Source organism: Pholis gunnellus (genome assembly GCF_910591455.1).
Source record: "Pholis gunnellus genome assembly, chromosome: 6".
NCBI lineage: Eukaryota > Metazoa > Chordata > Actinopteri > Perciformes > Pholidae > Pholis > Pholis gunnellus.
Window position 1 is genome coordinate 17,779,546 of NC_136532.1, and position 23,057 is coordinate 17,802,602.

The window sequence follows — 23,057 nt, forward strand, 5'->3', positions numbered from 1 at the left end:
ATATTAGACTATCCACATGGTACACAGCAAGTTGTATTTTCAGCTCTATTTTTACATTTTCATAAAAAAAGAGTATTGCAAGATATTGCAATACGTATCGTATGGTATCGCGATACGTATCGTATCGTGAGGTGCTAGCCAATACACAGCCCTAGCCTGATGGGGTGTTGGCGCGATTTCACAATCTAGGCTTTCAAAATGACATGTAGACCTCTCTCTTTGTTTCAACCATATGGACCACAAGTCCCAACAATTGAATTCACAATTGCATTGTTAATAATATCATCATTAATTTCTTGTATGCTGTGGTTAACTGTTACTGTAGCCTATTGTAGTTCACTGCAACAATTTTATTTTTATGCCAGTGAGATAATCTTATATCCATATTTTACATAAAATCTAACTTTAGAGTATGGATTAGATTTTTGATTACTATGCAGGCTGTTTGACTTAATTCAAGTAAATGTCACTAGGCTTGTCTTAATTAATGTCAATCTCATCTGAGGTTATGTTATGTTTTTTTTTTGTCTTTTGGCTTGCATGACGATATATTCTTAACTTTACCTTGGTTCAAAATATCAAATTTCAAAGTTTAGACTTTTTTACAGATTTCATTCCAGTGATAATAGTGCTTCAGTTATGTTACGTCATGCTTAAAGGGATAGTTTGGGTGTTTTAAAGTGGGGTTGTATGAAGTACTTATCCATAGTCATCTATCCCACAAGACTTATGACAAAAACAGTAAATAAGTTTCACTTTCAGTTCAGTTCCATGTCCGAAAATGTTTTAAATATAGCGTACACTTAAACTGATATTGATTTTTTAGGTGGGTATTTCTTTCAAGTGGCTGAAATTAGTTTTGCTGCTCCCGTCAGCAGCACTACATTACTTTGCTCCCGTGCTGGTCTGCTTCTCCATCGCTGTCTACTATAAGTAATTCATTGACTATGGATAAGCACATCATACAACCTAATTTCAAAACATCTATTAAATAACTATTTGTTTATTAGAACTAAACCAAAAGTACAACTAAGGCTGATGGGAATGGCATTCTTTTTGTATGTATTTGGTCGTTAACCAATGAAATGGACGAATGGACATTTTTACCTGATGATGGGGCTAAAGGAAAAGTCAGAGTATCACTAAATTCACTGAGATTCATCCTCTGGCGATTATGAACATCTGTGCTGATTTTATCCTAATCCGTCGAGTAGATTTATTTTACTAGAAAAGTAAAACGTTTGACCTGCTGGTGGTCCTATGAAGGGAAAGCCAGATGTACTTGTTTCAAGCAAGGAAAGCTCATAAATAAACAGTTTTCACTCAAATGTGGACATTTTTGCAGTTTAGACAGCTGATTGCTGGACAGCAACCATAATGTATGAAGCTGCCAATCTCACATTTTTGTGTTTTGTGTTTGTACTTCAGGTTTGATTTTGTAAAAACACACAGTAGACTAACTTGTGCCATTAACAGCTGTATTCTACTTCCACAATATATAGTACACAGAGCTAATCATGAAAGTACGCAGTTAAAACAAGAAAGAAATACATTTACCAACAATGACAGGAATGATTTAACAATTACACTGATGATGCCACTCAAACTGAAATTTTGGAAAGCTACTACCAAGTTTTAACTTAAGAAAGAGATAGAAAACTGTACCTTAGATCTAATATTTTTACGTTTCTGGAGTTTTCAGACCATCACACAGCTACAAGCAGCTTCATTTCTGTTGACTTATTGGTGTTACTTTGTCACTACTTATACACTAAATACTCACAATTCACATACTAAGAATGAGTATGTAATAGTGGTCCAAAGCTTATGTTATTTGGCTTTCAACTGTTGAGTCTTAGATGATGGAGCTTCACACAAGCGCTTGAAAGCAATCCATCCATCGTTTGATGTATACTGATGTGGTCTTTTCTGTATCCATATAAATTCAAAGGTTCAAATGTTTTTGCAGTCGGCTGTTTTTCCCTTTGCAACAGTTCACAGTCCGTAGCTGTAAGACCATTACTTTTTACTGCTTGCTTCGTGCAAATGAACAGAATTTCATAACTCTTAATTTCTTGCTCGAGATGAAACATTCAATTTAAGCAAACAAATCTTTGCGTGAGTTCACACCACCTGGAGTGAATCTGCACCTGTTTCTCTCCATTGACATCTTTCTCATGACATTGAATACATTCGTAACGCCTCCAAAGTTTGCTCAGCAATTTATCCAAATGCAATTATCATCATAATTATCGTCTATTCATTAGCAATGCACCTAATGTCTGGTTCAGGAGAACTTAGAAGAGAAAGCTTCTTAAGAACTCAGAGATAAGCCTACACTACATTTATAAACACTGCGTAGCCAAGTCTCGCAGCGTGGCCGCATTTATAGGGATTCAGCCTTGTCAGGAGAGCTCCAGGCAGAATTTATCATCCTATATGTGGGTGACCTTGGGGAGAGGTTTACCAGTAAATTTGGGGAGGGAGCACGGTTGGATAAGAAGGTACTTAAGCATACAAAGACACTGTGCTACAGAACTCTTTCATTTACGAGCTGTTTTTCACACCTTGCTATAAATAAAGGGATTTGGGGGAAATCTTCCCTCTGTACTGACTATATAAACTGATTTAATTAACTTACGGATTTTACAGCTATCGTCCCGAGGTTCCTCAGCAAACCCTCCAAAGACTTCAAGATTTTGGCTTTAACTAATTCTAGGCAACAACTGTTCATTGTAAGGTTTTTTGAATGGACCATAGCTGAACTCTGAAGTTATGTTTTTCGCAGGCTTTGTAAAAGTTTGTGTTGATGTGTCTTGACCCTGGCAGGAGAGAAACATATTTTGGCTTGATTCACACCCATTTTCATCATGAGATGCGACCTCCTCACACTCATCAGAGAGACACTGCTTCATTTTCAAAGACAGGCTTCATAATCAATCTGCTTCATTTTCTTTGGTTCCTTGATTTATGCAGTGTTAACATGATTTCTTGGTGATAACACTGAAAGAGGGGAACTATGATAGAGTTGGAGAACATTGAAAAGTGAATTACAGCAACAGATCTGAATTTCCATTTTTCAGTGATTACTAACAATCGTCATGTAATCTGCCACTAGAATCCTATTTGCTGTGTAATTATATAATTTCTAACCTAGCTCTCATCAGTAGGGGGCCAATACGTCCTGGGTGTATTTGTATCTACTTGTTCCTCTGCCTTAACAGAGCTCAATCACCATTAAATGTCCCTCTGCACTCACAAAGAGGCCGACTGACTCTGCCCGGCGAATGCCTCTGTATTTAGTCCTGATTTACGATATCGTTTTGCAATAAAGGCCAGTGTGAGGGGAAGAGATTCATTAAGGAGCTCAGTTTATGTTTTAGAGAAGTCCGGAGGGGCCACGTGAATACTGATTGTCACACAGATATGTTCTTGTCTCATGCTCCCAACCCAAGCCAAAAGCTCTCAACCCCTTTCCCCTCCAGCCATGTGCACTGGCTGGAACAAAGGAGGTGCTGTTCTCTGCCCGCAGGATGCCCAGGATGCTCAGGGTTCTTGCCACCCAGTCTGCAGTCTCCTGCTGTGGTAACACTGTTCCAGACATATCAGGCCTCCTCGCAGCACCTGGAGGACCTTCTCAGCATCCCTTAATGACCTCCCCACTGACCGTCCCACTTAAAGAGGCGCATATTTGGGATTGCCTTTTGCATTCACAGCTTCACCAAACGGGCCAGCGGCACGGCGTTGCAGTGTTTACTCTCAATCGATCGATGCTCTTTAATCCTCGAGATGATGCTTTCTCTCATGAACTCAAAATAGCTCGCCCTCCTCCCCTGTGAAGCCACAGGCCCATTACTCTTTATTAGCTCTTAGTGTCTTAAATGTGGCCATCCATTAGCGGCGAGGCAACAAACAGCGCCAGCAGGTCCCTCAGTAGCCTGCTAGCGCACACACACACATGCACACACACACACACACGCACACACACGATCACACACACACACACACAATCACACACACACACATTTAAACTGACCCTTAATCAAGAGCAATCATTGTGCATTGGATTCAGCTCATCTCCAAGATAAAGAAGAGTCATCTGTGTAGAATATTCCCTTAGAAGATTTCCAAACTTTGAATTGTGGCCCTTCCTCAGTCCTCCATGACTCTTACTTATCAGCTGGGCGGACTCCACAGACCTCTATGTGCCTGAATGATTTCTTTTCTATGGAAGCTGGCATGAAGTGAAACCATACTGTGTCATGTATTGATTATTTTTCCAGTCCCTCTTTCTTGAATTTCTTGGTGACTGAAAAGCATAAATCATCGGCAAATGATCCTTGAAGGAAATAGTGTAATTATTATTCTTGACGCATGGTCACAAATTCAATAGCCTTTATTAATTGAACATGGAGAGAAATATGATGTGGGTAATTCAATGGGACTAGAGAGCTTTCAGTCATTCCTCATGTTTAAGATTGTCCTGTTTGGCATTCATGACAAAGCTCAGAATGATTTAGGGTCAGGATGAGGGTCAAAGGCAGTGTAATTGTAAACCTCGACAAACAGCAGCTTTGCAATAATGTGCTGAAAATCCTTTTGTATGTGACCCTTGTGTAGGAGATCATTCAAAACTGAATATCTTAAGAGAATTCAGATATCACAGAAACATCCAACCTTTTCTCTATTAGCCTACTTTGTCCGTTGTTGCTCACCATCTACTTTTGCTACTTCCCAGTGAGCATTCTGTCCTTGTTGCTTATTTCTGGTCCGTCTTGACATGTGTGATGAAGCATAAAGACAGGCAACAGACCAGTCAGCCACCTGGGCAGCCATTCGATTCGGTGTCCACCCATATTACTCCAGCCAGGAGTGGACAGCAGGAACGCTGCCTCTCCTTCCCTGGTGTCCTTTATTGTGGCTTTTCATTTATCCCAGCTTCTGCGAGTGTGAAGGCTGCTCTTCGCTCCGCCAGTCCTATTCCAGCTCTACATATCCTAACATGGAGCCCCGATGGTAGGATGAGTGAGCCTGTATGAGGCTGAGTATAGCAGGGGTGCTGCTTGGCTAGTTAGCGCTCACCTGAGACCTGTCTCCCCCCCCCCCCCCCCCGCACACCTCTACACAGCCGTGTCGGACAGGAAAATCTCTGACTGTTAACCTCAGAAACTGGAAAGCCTAAATTAACTATGTGCAGGAGTAGCATCAGATATTTTAAAGTGACAACTGAACTAATTGGAACAGATATTTGTTTAGGGCTTTTTACATGCTGTACGCTTGTACACTGCCTTAGAGACTACATTACACAGAAACTGCACCAGTGCTGAGAGAGATTGTAAATCCATTTCTTCTATTAGACTTTAAGATTGTTTTCCACTGAGCTGTGTTATGGCCAGAACTAAAGTCTGTCCCCTCAAATTGAGTTATTTCCCTCAAAACCACGAATGTAGATCTCATGGTGGCACTAGAAGAAGGGTCAGAGGATCATCTGGGAACTGTGATTGTCTTTACAGGATTTTGCAGCGAGCAATCCAGTAGATGCTTCACTGGATGAGTGAAAACTTTGACCTGCTGGTTGCGCAAGATGAAATGTCAGGAGATCGCCAACGTTTTTAGGATTCATCCTCGTGGGACCATTAATATCTGTACAGAACTTGATGACAATACATTCAAAAATTGTTTAGATACTTCAATCTGAGCCAAAGTGGTGGACCGACCAACCTAGCCTGTGTAAAAATCGAAATAACTATGTGTAGATATACATACAGGGCTTTAATAATGCCTATTTGCCAATAACATTTCCAAAGCAACCATCCTCTGTATTTGTTCGATGCTGAAATCACCAAAGTCTCATCGGTGAGAGGTCGTGACAGCTGTTTCATGAGGAAAATACAGCCTCAACAGTGTTTCCATGTAGAGAGAAAGAAAAAAAAAAATCTTATTAAAAACTGGAAATGAAGAAAGAGCCTCAAACATTTGAATTTGTCTGGCTCAGCAAAATGCTGCCTATCATTTTACGATTTAATGCCACACAATAGGGACATTTAATTATATATGATGTGGATCATAAAGTGTATGCTGAAATGGACATTTTTCTCAGTTGAATTATCATTATTTTTTCTTTGCCTTAGCATTTCTCTGCCAGCTAATAGTTATGTGCATCCTTCCACCTCCCCCTATACTGAAGAAATCTGACTGGCAAATTTGGTATCTTTTAAAATTCCTCATTAATATTTCTACAGCTCCACTGCAGTTACTACCACACATCTATTGTTGCTATGACATTAGACAGTTGCTACTACTATCACACTGCTCACAGACTGTTATTTGGGGTTTTTGATGGGTGACTTTCAATGTTGGGCTGGTTACTTAAAAAATTTAATCAATTTGTATTACTCAACTGAGTGCAGACAAATTTGATATTAACCCCAGCAAGACGGAAAACAAGCCTATTGTCAACGTAATGGAGCATTTTTGTGACTGGGATTGGGAACGTTCAATTTCTAATTGTTAGCCCTTAAATCAGGGGTGTCAAACATACGGCCTGAGGGCCAGAACCGGCTCGCTAAAGGGTCCAATCAGGCCCACTGGATGACTTTGCTAAGTTAATTAATTTCAATTTTCCAATAAAATGCACTGCTATTCCTATTTGTCCACTGGGGGACGCACTGTAGGCGACTATCCGTGCAGAAGCCGCCGGTAGAAAATGTCAAAAGAGGACTAAAGAGGACACAAAGTGAAAAGTGGGCCAGTTCCTATTTCTCCATAGAGTAAATGGGAAGCCAGTGTGCTTGGTGTGTTCGCAGCAACTTTCAGTGTTCTAGAAACAATTGGACAAAATCTAGTTTGCTGTTTCCCTCTTTGCAGTCTTTATGCTAAGCTAGCTGGCTTTTGGATGTAGCTTCATATTTACTGTACAGACATGAGTGGTATCAATCTTCTCATCCAACTCTTGGAAAGAAAACATGAAGCATTATTTCGTGAGATGTCCAACTAATCCTTTTTAACTAACACATTTTGCTGCACACGTTTGTTAATGGTGCAAAAACTGGTAATATACAATCCAGTAAAATGAAGTGAAGTAAAAGCTGGCCAACTGGACATTATAACCAGCCAGTTGTAGGGGCCACAGCAGGAGGGGGCCCACACAGATTCCAAAAGAGAGCATTTATTAAACAGGAGTGCCTAGAGCAATATTCTCTCAGGGGGTCCAGTTATCTGAGCTACACCCCTGCTGCACAGAAAAACAAATAACTACTGTAGTTTGAAAAGTATGCTTGTACTGTGTTTTTCGATTTCTTCTCCCCAGAACAAAGAAGGGAGCTATTCATCTTGAAATAGCTTTGTATGATTTATTAATTCCAATATACAACACAGGCGTGCTGATTCGGATTATGCTGGATCTTTGTTTTGAGATTTCCAGGCTTTATTTGTCTTGAGATAGGATTATTTTGCACTTTATTAATTAAATGTTTGTTTTTTTCCAGACACTGGTTCGAGAAAAAGTTTGCATTGCACTTTAAGAATTCTTTGAGCTAAATCAACATCAAGTTAAACCTTGTTTATCATTGATCACCCGAGTGTCAGAAAGTAATTATTCTTCACACTGTAAATTATACTACTTAACAGTTTGGTGCAGACATACCAAGGTCCTAATTAGTATCGGATCTTCCATTTTCTGTTTCATTTCCCCCTTTCCACCAGAATATTTGCTCATCTTACTTTAGATTTTGTTTGTACACAAGATGTGCCTCGTTGCTTTGCTTTGCTTTAAATAGCATTCAAATGGCTTCTTTGATAGGTACACATGGTAGTTTGATGAAACCTTGTGTTCCCTGAACAGGGTCTTTCTTCATGTGTTTGTGCAGCAGTCGTAATTGTAAATAGTTACAGACTCATTTGTTTTGTCTGGTTCTTGATTTTATCTAGTTTGCTTGCATCAAATATTAACAGAGCAGCGTTTTAGAAGTTCATTATTTGTAATGTTTTCATCATATTCTAAATAGTGGATCATTTGGTCCATGTAAACAAATTACAATAGCCTCTGTTTTTTTTATGATGAGGAGTGACCAATAATCTGCTGTTTTCTGTATTAGCAAAAGTCTGAGCACATTTTAATCATTTTTGTCAGTGAAACATCACATTCGAACACAGAGAGTAAGTTGCTCAGGCCATTGGAGAGAGCACTTTGCTTTCACTTTACTTGAGACATGAGGGCTCAGACATGAGAGTGAGAGTAACATTACCACAGTACCAAGGGACCAGAGGATCACTTTGTTCCTGACTGTTCTGTCTTGCCGGACTATCAAGCTTGTCATTTGTCAGCAGCACAAAGTCACGTACACAACAATGCCTCTTGCCAACAAACAACACAAGGTTTGTTCAGGAAAAATACAAACTGCTCTGTGGTGCTCTGTTGTAAAGACAAGGTCCAGATCAGAGTGTGTTACTCCGGAGCAGCTAACTAATGCCTTAAGTAGGGCTGGTGCTGCCCCTGGGTTGAGGGTCGCAGCCTGCCTACACCCTTGCACCCCCAGTGGGACAGCAGCACTGAGGTCAAGAGGGGCACCATGAATCACAAATCCCTGTCGGATTTGTAAACTGTCGGGACATTGATTTACACGGATGATAAGAGGAAAGAAATCCTCTGGCAGCTAGCAGGAAGATTGTGGTATGCTGAGGGAGTGTAATCACACAGCAGATTGCTCTTGAGAAGAAGGTCAAAGCCAGTTGTTATTGTGATTAAAAACCTTTTTTTAAGCAGGCTGTACTGTTTCTCAACCAGCGGGGCCATAGACAATAAAGGAAACTGTACTGTGAACTTGATCTTTGATAAACTGCACATATCGGGCTTAATTGTAATTATGATTATGTCTTTAGATGGTTTGATAAGCAGCCATACCAGTTGTCTTTACGTCTAAACATGATTTATAATAATCTCCTAATTGTGTTGAATCAGTTGAATTTCACATTTTGGTCTGTACCAAAATGATGTTGACTTGTTTTAATTGATCAAAATAAGCAAAAAGAACATTTTTAAATGTTACATAAACACAAGTGGTCATCCAAGAACTTTGCCTTAGTAAAATAAAATTGGGAAAGTTATGATTTCCATCAGAAACTATTTGATCAAAGAATAGTAAACAAGTTTATGTATCCGATCCGTAATTCAATGGTAGATTATATTTTTTTGACCATTTTTGATACTCTGTGTGGACACCTTTCGGTCCAACTCGACAACTACCCTGGGGCACCAGACACCTTGGGGCCTCAAAATCAGACTTCTATTGCATTTTAGTGGGTTTGCAAATTTCTTATGGAATATAAAGCAATAAAGTACAACATTTCAGTATTTTGAAATTTCTATGAAAGTTTATCAGAGCATCACAACATGTTACAGTATGATAAACACTGATTTTACTCATTGCTGCATTTCCTGAAGATTATACACATAGCAATGAGAAGAAAACGTGCTATTCATGCAGAAGTCATTATTCGAAAATAAAAGCAATATGAAGTAACATGCTGGTTTAGGTCATGTAGTCTAGAGTCTGACTTTACACGGCAGTAAATGCAATAGCAATACAAGACAAAGCATTTTAATTTGAGTTTTGAATTCTGTTTGCAATTTCAGTATTTTGAGTTTAAATGTAAGAATGTGAGAGATTGCAAGTGGCAGGAAAACATATGTGACATCCCATAGGAACACAGTACTATCAGTGTGGTGACCAGTTGACCCACCGGAGTAGAACATTAAGATGTGTTGTACCAGTTTTTAACTGCTTCAATTGGCTGTCACTCACTATCTTCTAGTTTTGCTGAAAGACTGTCCGTATACACCAAGCGAGCCTTGCCCTGACTTTGTATTCTCTTCTGTCTTTTAGTAGCCGACTGTCGACTCTTAGAGGGATTGCAGAGATATTCCTCCATCCCCACATACCTGCCGGTCAACTATCAGGTGCTCAACGCGGACTTGGCGTTCTTCCTGAAGGAAGCCAACCAGGACTTCATGAGGAACTCTAGCCTGATGTCCCGGACTGAGCCCTTCTTTATCTACCAGGCCAGAAGTTTGCCCTCAATGAACACTAGCTATGGGCCTCTCTCTGTGGAGCAGCCTGTCCCTTTAGAGCTCCTACAGAGCCCGGGGACGTTTCCTGCCTCTTCTGTTTTTACCTTCAACTGGAAGGTGCAGACCTTTATCATGAATACCAGGATTCACTTGGCCAAGCCCAAAGTCCAGGTGCTGTTTTACGTCGCAGGCAGGGACTGGGACGACTACAGCGCCATCGACAAGCTGCCCTGCGTGCACATGTTTGCTTTCCATGAAACCCAGGAGGTGCGGGGCACTTGCCAGCTGAAGGGGGGGCTGGGGCTGTGCGTGGCTGAGCTGGAGCCCTTGGCCAGCTGGTTCAGCCCACCCAGTATAGTGCCAGGACGCCAGAGGAACCTGGAAGTATCTGAGGGCACACCAGTGGAGCTCTACTACATGCTGCAGTCCACAGAAGCAGGGGAGTGCCACTCAGAGGAGGCCAGGAAGGACAACTTCATCCGCTCAAGCCAGGAAGGGCTGTTTGGTTCCTACACCTCCACACCGCTGCGTAGGATCGGTGGTGTGAGGCTCTACCAGAACCCCACTCCGCCGCCCCTCGCTGAACACAGGCTTGATAACAACTTTATGGTCATGGTGCCGGCCACACCCATGAGACAGAGAGAAACCGTGTCTGCTTATATCACTGTGTCGGCCGACTCTCCTGTGGAGATGTTTACTCTCAGGTAAGAACGCTTTTCTTTTTGTTCTTCTGTGAAGTGTCTGGCTGCAGACTTTCTCTGTCAGTCTCAGACTCTGCAGTCGGTGTCTATTGACCCTTTTTTTCATCCACTTTTTCTTTGTCATGCTTGTCTGCCTTAAAGATTTAGGCAGTATCCACACTTAGGTTTTTTTAAAAATGTATACATCCACACTGAAACATGGCTAAATCTTATTTTCTTTCTATATATTTCTTTCTAAGGTTGTGCATCACAGACTGGTTCCTGTGCTTTGACACAGCCGGTTAAACCTCTGTTCTCTCCCCTGCTCTCCACGATCACTCATATTGTGATTCATTATAATCACAATTTAGGTGTTCTCATTGACTTATTTCTTCATTTTCTGAAGTCAAACAACTGAATCAGACAAAATGATTATTTGATCGCAGCTCACAAACGCCACCTATTAACCAAGGTAAACAGCAATTCCTGTGCTGCGGCACTGTGGCCCTTGATCAAATCAGTATTGATCGCGAAGTCGTCTGACAACACAAACGTAAACACAAGCTGATGACAACAACTTCACTGTTTGATTGGCTGTATTGGAATTCCAAACGAGTGATGAGAGAGAGTTAGCACATCTTCAGCTTAAGTCTACATCTGTGAATGTGAAGTACTCTTAATTGTCCCCTGTATTCAGGCAGCTGTGTAGGAGAATAAGTGAATCTGTCAACAGTGAGCAGGAGCAGATATTTGTTACTCTTATTAAATAACAATTGTGTCCCGTCAATTGACCTTCATCACGCATTTCATTTAATAAATAACGAGTCTGCACATACACACTCACAAACCAATTCAAGGGACCAAGAAGCCACACGGACATACCATTAACAAACATAACTGATCGTTATCTTTAGACTTGTATTATGGTATGTTATGGATAAATCACCTGAATGGATATGGTTGTTTTTTTTGTGGGGACTTCTTTTGCGGGAACCTTTTGCTAGGCAACACGTGGAGACTCCAGGAAGTTACTCTTGAATGAGAGTTGACTTTTTAAGGCCGATATAATAACGATCGTTCGGAGGAGGAGGAGGAAAAAGCAGATCGACGATTTTTGGCCCATCGATCGAAATAATAAATACCTAAACAAATATATAAATCTGGAACTGAACATTAAACCAACCATAAATTAATTTTTTGACAATGAATTACCCCATTATCACCCTGTCATCAGTCTGAGTTTATGAAGAGCTTAACTTCTGACACTGTTAGAATACATTATACTTATTTGCAATGGGCGATGCTGTTCTGTGGATTGCTTCTGTTGCGCGTCCCGTTAAATGCCAGTCTTACAAACCATTATTGTTGGTGCATATTCCATATAAGGAGGATCCTAAAGTGTGCGATATCATTTCATAAATGGATAGTTACGCGGCAGGATTATTTGGAAGACATAACGCCAACCTGGAACGTTAAAGTAACAGTCGAATAATTTCTTTTCCACCCCGTCTGCCAGGCTTGTATCGTGGACAAAGAGCTGATTGTGTTGTGTTATATATTTGAAAGATAACTTTTGTGAAGGCTTTGAAAACAGGTCGAATGTGACATGAATACAACTTGTCAGCTTGCTGTAAAAATCAACTGCGGGGAAGTTTTAGTCCCCATTTTCTAACCCTATCGCCAGAATGATGTGTTGAAGGTTTTTCCACAGAATGGAGAATGACTTTATATTACACACACAAATATTTTCAGCAAAAGTGGCCCTCATTATGTGTATGAAGCCTCTACGTAAGATGATGATGTACGTCCTTGCGTGACTGATGGCTGCGCAGCTATCGGCCATTATCGGAGCCCAGCTACACCGATTAGGATCATTTGGAAAATGTCATATCAGCACAGATTAAGTTGACCTCTACCCCCCAAGTTAGTTTTTTATGGTTTTAGTAAATAAAATAAAAAATAGTTAACTTCATACTAACTGAATTCTAGAAGTTATGTTGCTGTTTTTCTCTTCTCAGGTAACCAAGCACTTCTTCCACAGTGAAAGAGCAGAGTTATCTCGAGTAAATAGCTTGATTCATTGAAGCTGTTGATAGGTAGTAATTACAGTGAACAGAAGAGACAAAATGATTGAGATAATTAACATGCAATGCAAATGAGGATGTCATTAATTAAAATGCACGTCCATTAGTGTAATGACTGAAGCCGGTATTAATCACACTGGTTTGGAACATTTATAAACCTTCCGAGAAGCTGCAACAAGGGGTCAAGCCAATTTGTCAACTTGTGTAAATGAAAACAAGCCGTATGGTGAATAAGAGTGTTATCTGCTGAGGCAAAGTGAAAAGCACAGAGGCAATTAACTTGAAACTTATTGTTTATTAAAAAAAAATCTGTTCCGCTGTCCTTTCCCTCTTCCAGTTGTTAATAAATGTAGATAATTGACCCGGCTCGTAGAAAAGATACACGGGGTTTTCTTATGCTCAAAATTGGAGCTGAAGTGAAGTTCACAATAGCTGTGAAGTTTGAACAAGTTGAGTAAATTCTCCAGACTTATGTCCTTCTTGTGTTTCATTGAATTACCAAATAGTTTGTTTTTCTGAAGCGATAAGGCATTGGAAACTTTCCCCCCCCCCCCATATTCTAAATTGAGAAACTCTCCTTTCATCAGTCAAATGAGCTGGCCAGGCTGGCCACAGAGGCAACGCCTGTGGTGTTTTTATTTGGCAGCGTAGCGCATGGCGGGCGCAGGTTGGCCATCTGAGAGCGGCAGATATGGAAAGGCCTCTGTGTGGTCCTAGGTGATAAGACCGTCCTCGTACATGCATTTGTTAGGACGCGTAATCACCAGAGCGAGAAGACTTTGATCTCTATATTCACAACATCATTATCATCTGTGTGCTGCACACTTCTGTGTCAGCCATTGTTGGCCGTGTAGCCCCGAATGCAGAATGAGCTTATGATGCTGTAAAAATCTGTCAAACAGACCTTCTGCCACTTCAGTTTTACATGTTTATTGGATGCCCGGTTTCATACAGTTAATAACAAAATCCAAGTACGTCATACTTCATTCAGCGTGTGCATATGTAAACAACACATCGGTATTAAAATGCTCACTATCTTTCTACACATGGCGGAAAAAGGGTAAAGTCAAAAGAAAATGAAAATGGCCACTGCGCCCTTTAGTAATTATTTCCTCTTCTCCAATCAAGATTTCACCTTCGTCTTATCCATTATGCTGAAAGGCTCATGCTGTGATAGATGTTATGCAATGAAAGCTAATTTCACATATTTTTAATAGCCAATCATCCGGCCAATTTATTGCTTTGTGGACTCCCAGCATGGTTTGCCTTATTGGGGTATTTCAGTCTTGACATGCTACTTTAAATTTGATGGGCTCTGATTTGAAACGACCTCCTCTGTGTTAATAGGCTGTGTCACTCAGAAATGGAACTGGTTTTACTGTACTTCACTTTGCTCGGATTTAGAGGGACTTTGATTCGGAGCATCAAATAGTTGCTGCTTTTAGTCGCTATCATGAGTGCTCCTCATGTATGAGTATATTTCTATTTCCTGTCTCCTCTCCCTTTGACAAGCCATTGTCCACTGGAGGAAAACTATTTGATTCGGATGTGAATTGAAAGAGAAAACTGCGTGAATATCAATATAAAAAGACTGGTGTTTGTTGTTAATAATGTTTATTTTTACATTTCACCAAATGCTCATGAGAGGATCTTATATTAAATTGATGATACAAGCTATACTTCTCATTTTATTCAGAATTTCTGAAAACTTTTGGTTTGAATTCACCTCAGAGTATCATGTGTGTGTGTATTCACAAATTCAAATGAAAGTTACCGATATTCAAAATATTTAAGTGGCTCAGGTTCAATCAGCCAAATTCACATTAAAAAAAAATTCAACTCAGGTAGAAGCATGGAGCTGTTCACATTAGATTAGTTTAAGTTAGACACCAAATATCAAGACGAAAAAATCCAAACTTAAGGTCAATTTAATTTACATATCTAGCCCTATATCTCAAAACACAAGTTGTTTCAAGGGGGCTTTACAATCTGTACAGTATACAACATCCTCTGTCCTTGGACCCTCGCAGTGGATGAGGAAAAACCCTTTAATATGGATCACAGCATAACTTGATACAGAGGTAATTCCCTGGTGGCCCTGATTTTAAAGTTTGACATTTCTGAATTAAACCAGCAAACAGACCAACATTAGTTTTTCTTTTGTTGGACACTTATCTATCTGAACTTGTGAACTCGTGCACTACTACACTTGACAATACTTATTGGAGTTCAAACCATATCGGAGTAAAATCTTTCAATGCTATGCATTTAGTGGCGTTTTCCATTTAACATCAGCAGTACGTTTTCAGTTGCTAATAAAATCATCATGACTATTCATTTAGCCAAAATGTTCCCATTGAGATAAAGAATCTCTTCTTCAGGAAGTAGAGGTGGGCAGCATTGCCTGAAACAAACACAACCTATATTAACATCATACAATATGTACATAGTTTTATGAAATAAAGCATATTGTTTCCACAAAAAGAACAGAGATGATATTTCACACAGCTAATGCCATGTGGCATCGTTAAGGCCGTCATTTACTAACTTAATTGGTGACGAGACCAGACGTGTCAGGATCTATAGGTGACATTGTATTTGTTTATGTAATAAAGAAAACATGTTTTTAGAGAAACAGTCATGCCAAATTGTAGTTTTCTGTTCATACAGATCATTACAGTATCTGTGAAATGTTCACTGCTGATTGATTGTTTAAGCCTGTAGTACTTAGTTTAGGTTAGAGAAGGAAATGTTTTTAATGTTGATTTAAAACCACCCAATTTAGTTACAGGCAAGGCAAGTTTATTTGTAAAGCACATTTCAACAACAAGGCAATTCAAAGTCCTTCACATAAAACCATTAAAAACATCAAAACAAGGCAAAATAAGTTAATTACATCAAGATATTTCATGATTTTCTACAAGTTTACACATCCTGCAGTTATTTTAAGGTGATAAACATCTTTTGAAAAACACAGGCAATTATAATACATAACATCTTATGTTAGTTTTTAAATGTCTTGTCAATGTCAAAGGATATCATCAAATATAAACGACTGTGAACAAAGCTGGATTAGACAGGATTAACTCTTTGGCAGCAGAGTATTCCTTCTTTGATATCTCCCTGCTTCATTGTGCTGAATGAGAAACAGTATCACATCATAGTCTACAGTAGAGCGGTTTCATCATGAGCAGGAGTCACTCCTTCAGAGGCATTTCTGCACACCAGCAGATTCTGCACCGTTGCAGGGGAGTCGAATAAAGGAAAGGACATTGAAAAGGCACTTACTACTATAATGCCATTACATTTAGTATAAAAGTAATCTACAAGCTCATTATCATAATGTGTTTTCTGGTATCACTGAGCGGGATTTAGATTGTTATATGTCATTGATAATTCATTATTATCACTCAGATGGTTCATATGCAAATGAAATGCAGTGAAGGGAATTATTTTAAAGGATTTTTTCCCACTTCTGTAGTCTCTAGGGGTATAAAGAAGAAGAAGAAAAACAGAGCACAAAAGGAAATGGCTCTATTTTCTGTCTTGGTGCAGTGCTGCCATACAGCATGAGTCACTGTACAGTGAGGGTCATTACATGTGCATTGTCCTCCCTGGCCGGGCTCAGCCATAATTTTAACACTAGATTAGTCGATTTAAGTAACACAACATTTCACTAGAGCAGACGGTCTCCAGAGCATATTGTATTTATAACCTCTTTACCAACTGCTTTAGTGAAGTAAAAGGAGACACTACTGACGATAGGTCGACGGCCTGTTAGAGACTGTAGGAACATGACTGGGGTGAGGAGAGGGGCTGAATTTAAATGTTCCAATTCTTAAAAAGAGTAAGGCCCTCCCCAGCTTCATTAAAAGAGCACCCACCCAATATGGCAAAATCTCTCCAGCAGAACCAGACATGTCGTCTTTTTTTATTCCACACGTCCCACAATGCAACTCGAACGCTGACAGTTCAGTTCAGAGATTCAGGTGTGCTATGCGGGTACCGGCTAATGTATCCTCAAGCAAAGTTGACGAGCGGGCTGCGGAGGCTCGGTTACCTCACTTTTCTCTAACACACACAGATTCTTGTTGTCTTCAGCACTAACCGACACTGATTCACGTGACATCATTTGAGACAAAAAAAGATTTTGCACCTGGCTATGTCAACAAAGCAAGGAGAAGCTAGTATAACAGCACACACAGAGGGAGAGCGACTTCATTCTCTGCTCAGGTCGACATTACTCAGCTACATCTTCAGCATCTTTAGTTGTTTGCTGCTACATTTATTCTCTGAATGCTGTACATTGCAACTTTATATCCTCCCCATGACTAAGAGAAACACTTATGCCATGAATATCTCAAAATAATACCCAAGTATTGTAGATGGTGTAGATAATAAATACAATATTTGTCACATAGGCACCATTACACACATCAGTACTGAAATAGAGAAAATTACCAAATTTATGGCAAAAATTACAAGATTGTAAATATTTCAGCCAGTTTGAAGAAAGAGTTACTAATAAATACATGTTTTTTTACTGCCACTAAATGAATGAACTGGGCAGAGATAGAAGCATTTTTGGTGCTGCATGGTAAGACCAATGCAATACTTTTTCTTCACCCCCCTCTCCAAATGATAATAATATTTAGATCAAAATATGTTGCGAATAATGTATGAAGTCAGTCAGTCTGTAACATCAAAAACTACTGAACCGTTAACAGCCATGGTCACCATGTTTTAATTAATTTCACTGATTAGAACAAGTTCACCATGTAGGGTGCTGAAATATATTACATTTCTGTGACACCCCACTGTTCTGCTTTCTGTTATGGCGAATGAAAAATGAATTATTTTTTACTAAAAACTGTAAAGATCCACTTGCACCCCATTCTCTCACAAGGAAGGTTGAAATGAAACATTAATTTGGGATGCAAAAAAGATAAAAGACTGACTCATGCTCTCCGGCAAATGTCAGACTCCCCCCCCCCCCCAGCTCCCGGAAAGTGCATTTGAGAGTCAGTGACCTTACATCGAGGTCTAGATCTTACAAGTGTTTAAAAAAAAAAAAAAAATAGTTGTTTGATCTTGCTGCCTTGGTCGTTATTTGCCTTGCCCTTAAAAGGCTCTGAAATAGGAAATATTGTGATAAAATTGGTTGCAAGGACTGTAAATGAATGAATTGTGTGTTCAGTGCGAAGATAATAACTGTCATTGCTGTGGTTGTACTTTCACATGTTTTTGTATGTGGTAAAAGGATGGAAGCTGGGCTAATATGCTTGAACGTATCCTTTGTGTGTGTCCGTGTGTGTGAAGCAGATGCACGGCAGATGCAGGTGTGTTGTGTGCACACGTATCGTGACCGTTTGTGTGTTTCAGCCGACGTGTTTGCCAACCAGATACACACTGCTGCTCTTCTGCGTGCAGCTTGTTTAATCGTTCGCCTCCCTTGGAGAACACTCTTCCAAACATTTGTTTGCGAACAACTTTCAATAAAACTGTCAGCCTTTTGCAATCACATTGTGTATGCATGTGTGTCTGTGTACGTATGGGAGTATTTGTGCACGCGTTTGTGTGTGTACAGAAGTGTTTGTGGTTGTTTGCTGACACGTCTGAGCGCCGTGCCACGCTTGCACTGTGAATACTAAAAGTAGTGTACGAGCGACTGTGATGGAATCAATTTGCCTCGTCTTTACAAGGCAGTGCTTCAGTGAACAAATTATCTACCATTACGCTTCATTATGTGTAGTGATGGACAACAGTGACTAATGTAGGCAAGAGGCAGGGGCCTAAAATATCAGCAGGGGCGAGATAGAATCGAATAGAAGAGAAGAAAAGCGTTAAAAAACATCTTATTTGGTGTACAATTCGTACTTCCGTAGTACCTTATACACTTTAAAGCCATAGATTTGACATTTGTTTCTTGATAATTGACTCAAATGATTGACTGAAACAGGCCATTGAAAGTTTTGCAGATTAATTTGCTGTCAAGAATTTTCCAATTGCTTTAATTGGTTTATGATTTATTTATCAATCAACTAATCGTTTCAGCTCAAGAAAGAATTCCCCAGACTGTCGTCCCTCTTATCAACAGCTTACATTGGCCAATAGTAATTCACATGACACTGCAATTCTGTGTACTGAATGTGTCAGAAACATGTGCCTCTTTGATTTTGAATTATTCTAACAATGTGTTCATTTGCACATGAAACAGAATAATTTATTCTTCTAAACGACAAAACTAAAGGCCTAAAGGCTGACAGAATGCGAGTGAAGTATTCAGATCCTTTATTTAAATTTAAAAAAAGTATGTAATTAATATCCGCAAATGTATCAAAAGTATACTTAGTCTGCAGTAAAATGGCCCATGTCAGTGTTTTACTACTATATATAATCAATATTACTGCTGCATTAATGTGTTTATTCTACTGCTGCAGATGTTTAAAGGTGTAAGGAATATTTATATTAGTTTAACTCCTTTATGTACGGTTGAGAAATGTAATCTACAGCAACGCACCGTATACTATAAGATGGCCATATGTCTGTAAGAACCCCGTAAAAGAGTAAACCTTTTATGGAAGAAATCTACCTTGTTTTCATCTTTGTGATCATGCATTCTCCGGCTGATCCAAGAGTAAGTAAGTAACTAAAGATGTCACACATATGTATGAAGTAAAAAGTACAATACCTACCTCCAAGATGTAGTGGAGTAGAAGGATAAAGTTGCATCAAATGGAAAAACTCAAGTGAAGTACAAGTACATTGAGTTTGTACTTGAAGCACAGTCTGTGAGTAAATTAACTTAGTTACATTTCACCAATGGCTGTAGGCATGTTGCTTCAGTTAGCAGCTGACCACTACTGGCTTGGTACACAAAGTCCAAATAAAACTAATAATTCATTTAAAATAAATGAATAACTGCTCATGTTGAGAAATGGATAGCAACATAAATGGTAGCTGGTTTATTATAAGACATAAGACCACAACGCACAGATGAACTCAGTGGTCACACACACCAATTCATTATAGTGCAATCTCATTTGTAAGCCATCATCGCTGGCTATAAACAGCCTCTGAATCAGCAACCACTGGGGTGCTTCTGCAGGGGGAGAATATGTGATGAAAGACCAAGAAAATGCCTTGTCATTTATTGGCAGGCATTGAAGCCATAAGCCTTTTTGCTAAAAAAAAAAAAATCTTCTCCATTTGAAAGTGGGGGGAAAAGCACCACTCCGGGGACGAGATATAGACGGTTAAGACTAAACGTATCTGAGAAAGCAGCTTCAAACATGCATTAAATAAATCTTGTCAGATGTCTCCCAGTCATAATGAATAATTTCTCTGTAGTTTGTGTAGATTTAGTTGGTGAGAGTTTTGCAGTGTGATTTGGCAACCTGCAGCAGATTGCTTGTGCATTTCCCAAACAAACGGTCTTCTTTTCTGTTAAAGGCGGCCAATAGTGGCAACAGCAGAGACTTTCTTGGATGCAATAATATACATTCCTTAAAAAACAAACCAAAAAAACCCCAGCAACAACGGCGCACAGCACTGGGATGTTTAGGAGCTATTTTGTTCCCACGTAGCGAGGAGTCCCCTCACGTTTTCATTAAGGCAGCACAACGGGAGCCACAAGGTGTCAAACATCAACGTCCCTTATGCTGAGCTTGCCTATTTAAATTTGTTCCATTATGTTTGTTACATTTTCATAAGCTGCTAGAGTGTGCGGCCTTGGCAGCGGCCTACTGAGATCCTGTTAACAAACACGGCTGCCAAAAATGTGGATGCACGGAGAGGTGGGAACTGTGTAATAGAGCAGGGCAAGAGTGGTGCATAGCTCCCACATCTAACCCCCATCGTTCCCACACAGCTCCACGGGGGGTCCCATCATCCGCCTCGGCTCCTTCTAGTCTCTCTCTTAGTGGAAACACAGTGTTGCACATCCAGGAATAGCTTTCATATACAGTATAGTTAGACAGCAATACAGATATACTGATGGCTTTCTTGTTACATTGGGGGATGTTCTTCCTTTGCAACCTGATGCGTATGTATGCCGTTATATTTGTGTCTCAATTATGAAAAATGTTTGGTGCAGAAAAAGAATGATTCAGATTTTGACATTACAGTCAACAGTGCACAATAAAACGTTATTGTCTCTGCAAGAGAGACAAAGACATGTAAAGAAGTATTAAATATGTGACAATATAAAGATAGTAGAAGAATATGGGTTTTTTAGGGTACGCTATTAACAGGGATTACTGGATCATATTTGAACACCTCGAAGCTCTTAGCATGCTCCCCTCCGAAACCAGCAGGCAATCTCCTCTGCCACATTTGTGCACATAACAGCTAATGTGTGCACATAACAGCTAATGTGTGCATATTCCAATGGTCCACGTGTGGGAGTTGCCATTAATGTCTGATACTGCAGTGGGCGCTGTGGACAAATGTACCACAATCACACAGTAATGCCCCTGCAGAAGAAGAAAGTAGGACAAACGGTACTTTGTTAGGAAACAAAAAATAAAAGTGAATTATATGCTCAGTAAATGTATTTTCTAGATTTTTGCTATCCACATAAATAACCAATAATAACCTCTCTCACTCAGTCGTCTTGTCCTCTATTCTTTTTCTGATGAGTATTTCTGTACAAAATATTATTAGTGCACTTGCAAAAAAAACCTTTCTGTGTTTATTAAAATCTCCAATTTCCTTTTTAGAGACAAATCATGGCAAAAAAAAGAACATTTCCATCTTGGATTTCAGCAGCAGTCACAGTGTTCTCCACCACCAATCATCCAGAAATTACATAAAGATAACTTTATCTTTCTGTTTGATCCACTGATTACATTTGTAACCGACTGTTACAGTTAAGATCAGCATGCTAATTGTATGTTTTACGAAGGTTAATAGAGGCCGAGCTCCCACCACCGAGGAATATATTGACAAGAACGGAGCCTCAAAGATCACAATACGTTCCCGCTCTCAACATTATAAATGCAGCAGTAATTATGTCTTTGAACTTGACTGAATTTAATTACAATAATTCACTCTGTTATTCGGCACTAACTAATAGGTCAGCTTATTCAGTCCCCAGTCTTTCACTTACACTTTCGTTTGCCCCTTTTATTTCCTTCTAAGCATAAACATGATCAAAGCGTTTCTCTTTTAATTAATTACAGTCTCTAAGCTAGACCCTGTTCAGCTTCATGTTTCATTTAGAATCAGTATTGTAAGGATTCTTCCCGGCTTGTATTCATAGTTGTCCATCTCAAAGCCCTGATTTAAATGTTGATGTACAGTAGTCTTTTGTAAAGCATTGCCATTCATCATTAAAGAGGAGAATCCTTGAACAAATCAATAAATTATAGTAATGATTTATAGCTTATTACACTCATCAATGGTGATGTATGTAATTTAACACAATCTACGACAAAGCAGAGAGGTTTATTTGATCAATCTATCACACTCATGATACAACTATAGACACGCAGGCAACACTTAAACCTCAACTCCATGGCTCACTTTGATTGTATCGTCCATTCGGCCTTGAATGATGCTCAGCTTATTAGCAGTTTGGAAGTACAGAGATATGATTTAATGCCGTTTATCAGAGGGAACACAATAAGACAAAATTGAATGGTTTCCTTATTCATTTTCATGGACTTTAATGTGCCTTTAAGACTCTGTAATTGGCACTGTAACGGGTTGTATTATATCATCCCTGACACTTGTAGCAACTTGTTCACTGACAGTGGCTAATTATCTCGGTTAGCTGCATTATTGCTGTTATGGGGAGTAAATATAAAGTAGTCAGCAGTTAGAAACATGGTGATTCTCGAGGGCTCTCTCACTGCTGCATCCTTCTGGCATCCACACAAGAATAGAAATAAGAGGATTATCTTTCCACCACATACAAGTGCAATCAAATTCATCAGATGCTTAGTGGATTCAATTTGGAAGACATAGGACATTTTTCTATGTGTATGTTTTTCTTTCTACTTAATCTCCAAGTACACCAAATGACAGTCTGGTTTGCCATGTTTGGAAATGTTCTTATTTGCTTCCCTGCCAAGAGTTGGAAGATATGATCGATACCACTCTCACATGAGCGTGGTGTAAATATTCTCATCTAAATCTCATCAAGAACGCAAATGAGCATATTTTCCCAAAATGTCAAAGTCTTCATTTACAGCTAATTTCATTTTGAGAGGGTTTCTTCTA

The 23,057-nt window shown here is 39.5% G+C and overlaps 1 protein-coding gene across 1 annotated transcript in view; it reads left to right on the plus strand.

The window, feature by feature from the left end:
* Positions 1–23,057, plus strand: part of LOC306697652 (transmembrane protein 132C) — a gene marked incomplete at both ends in the record, with an annotated part of 120,129 nt that overhangs the window by 16,604 nt on the left and 80,468 nt on the right. The window contains one exon of the mRNA XM_079161663.1: positions 9,885–10,773. Within this exon, the coding sequence (XP_079017789.1) occupies positions 9,885–10,773 (889 nt within the window). The remainder of the gene's footprint in view (positions 1–9,884; positions 10,774–23,057) is intronic.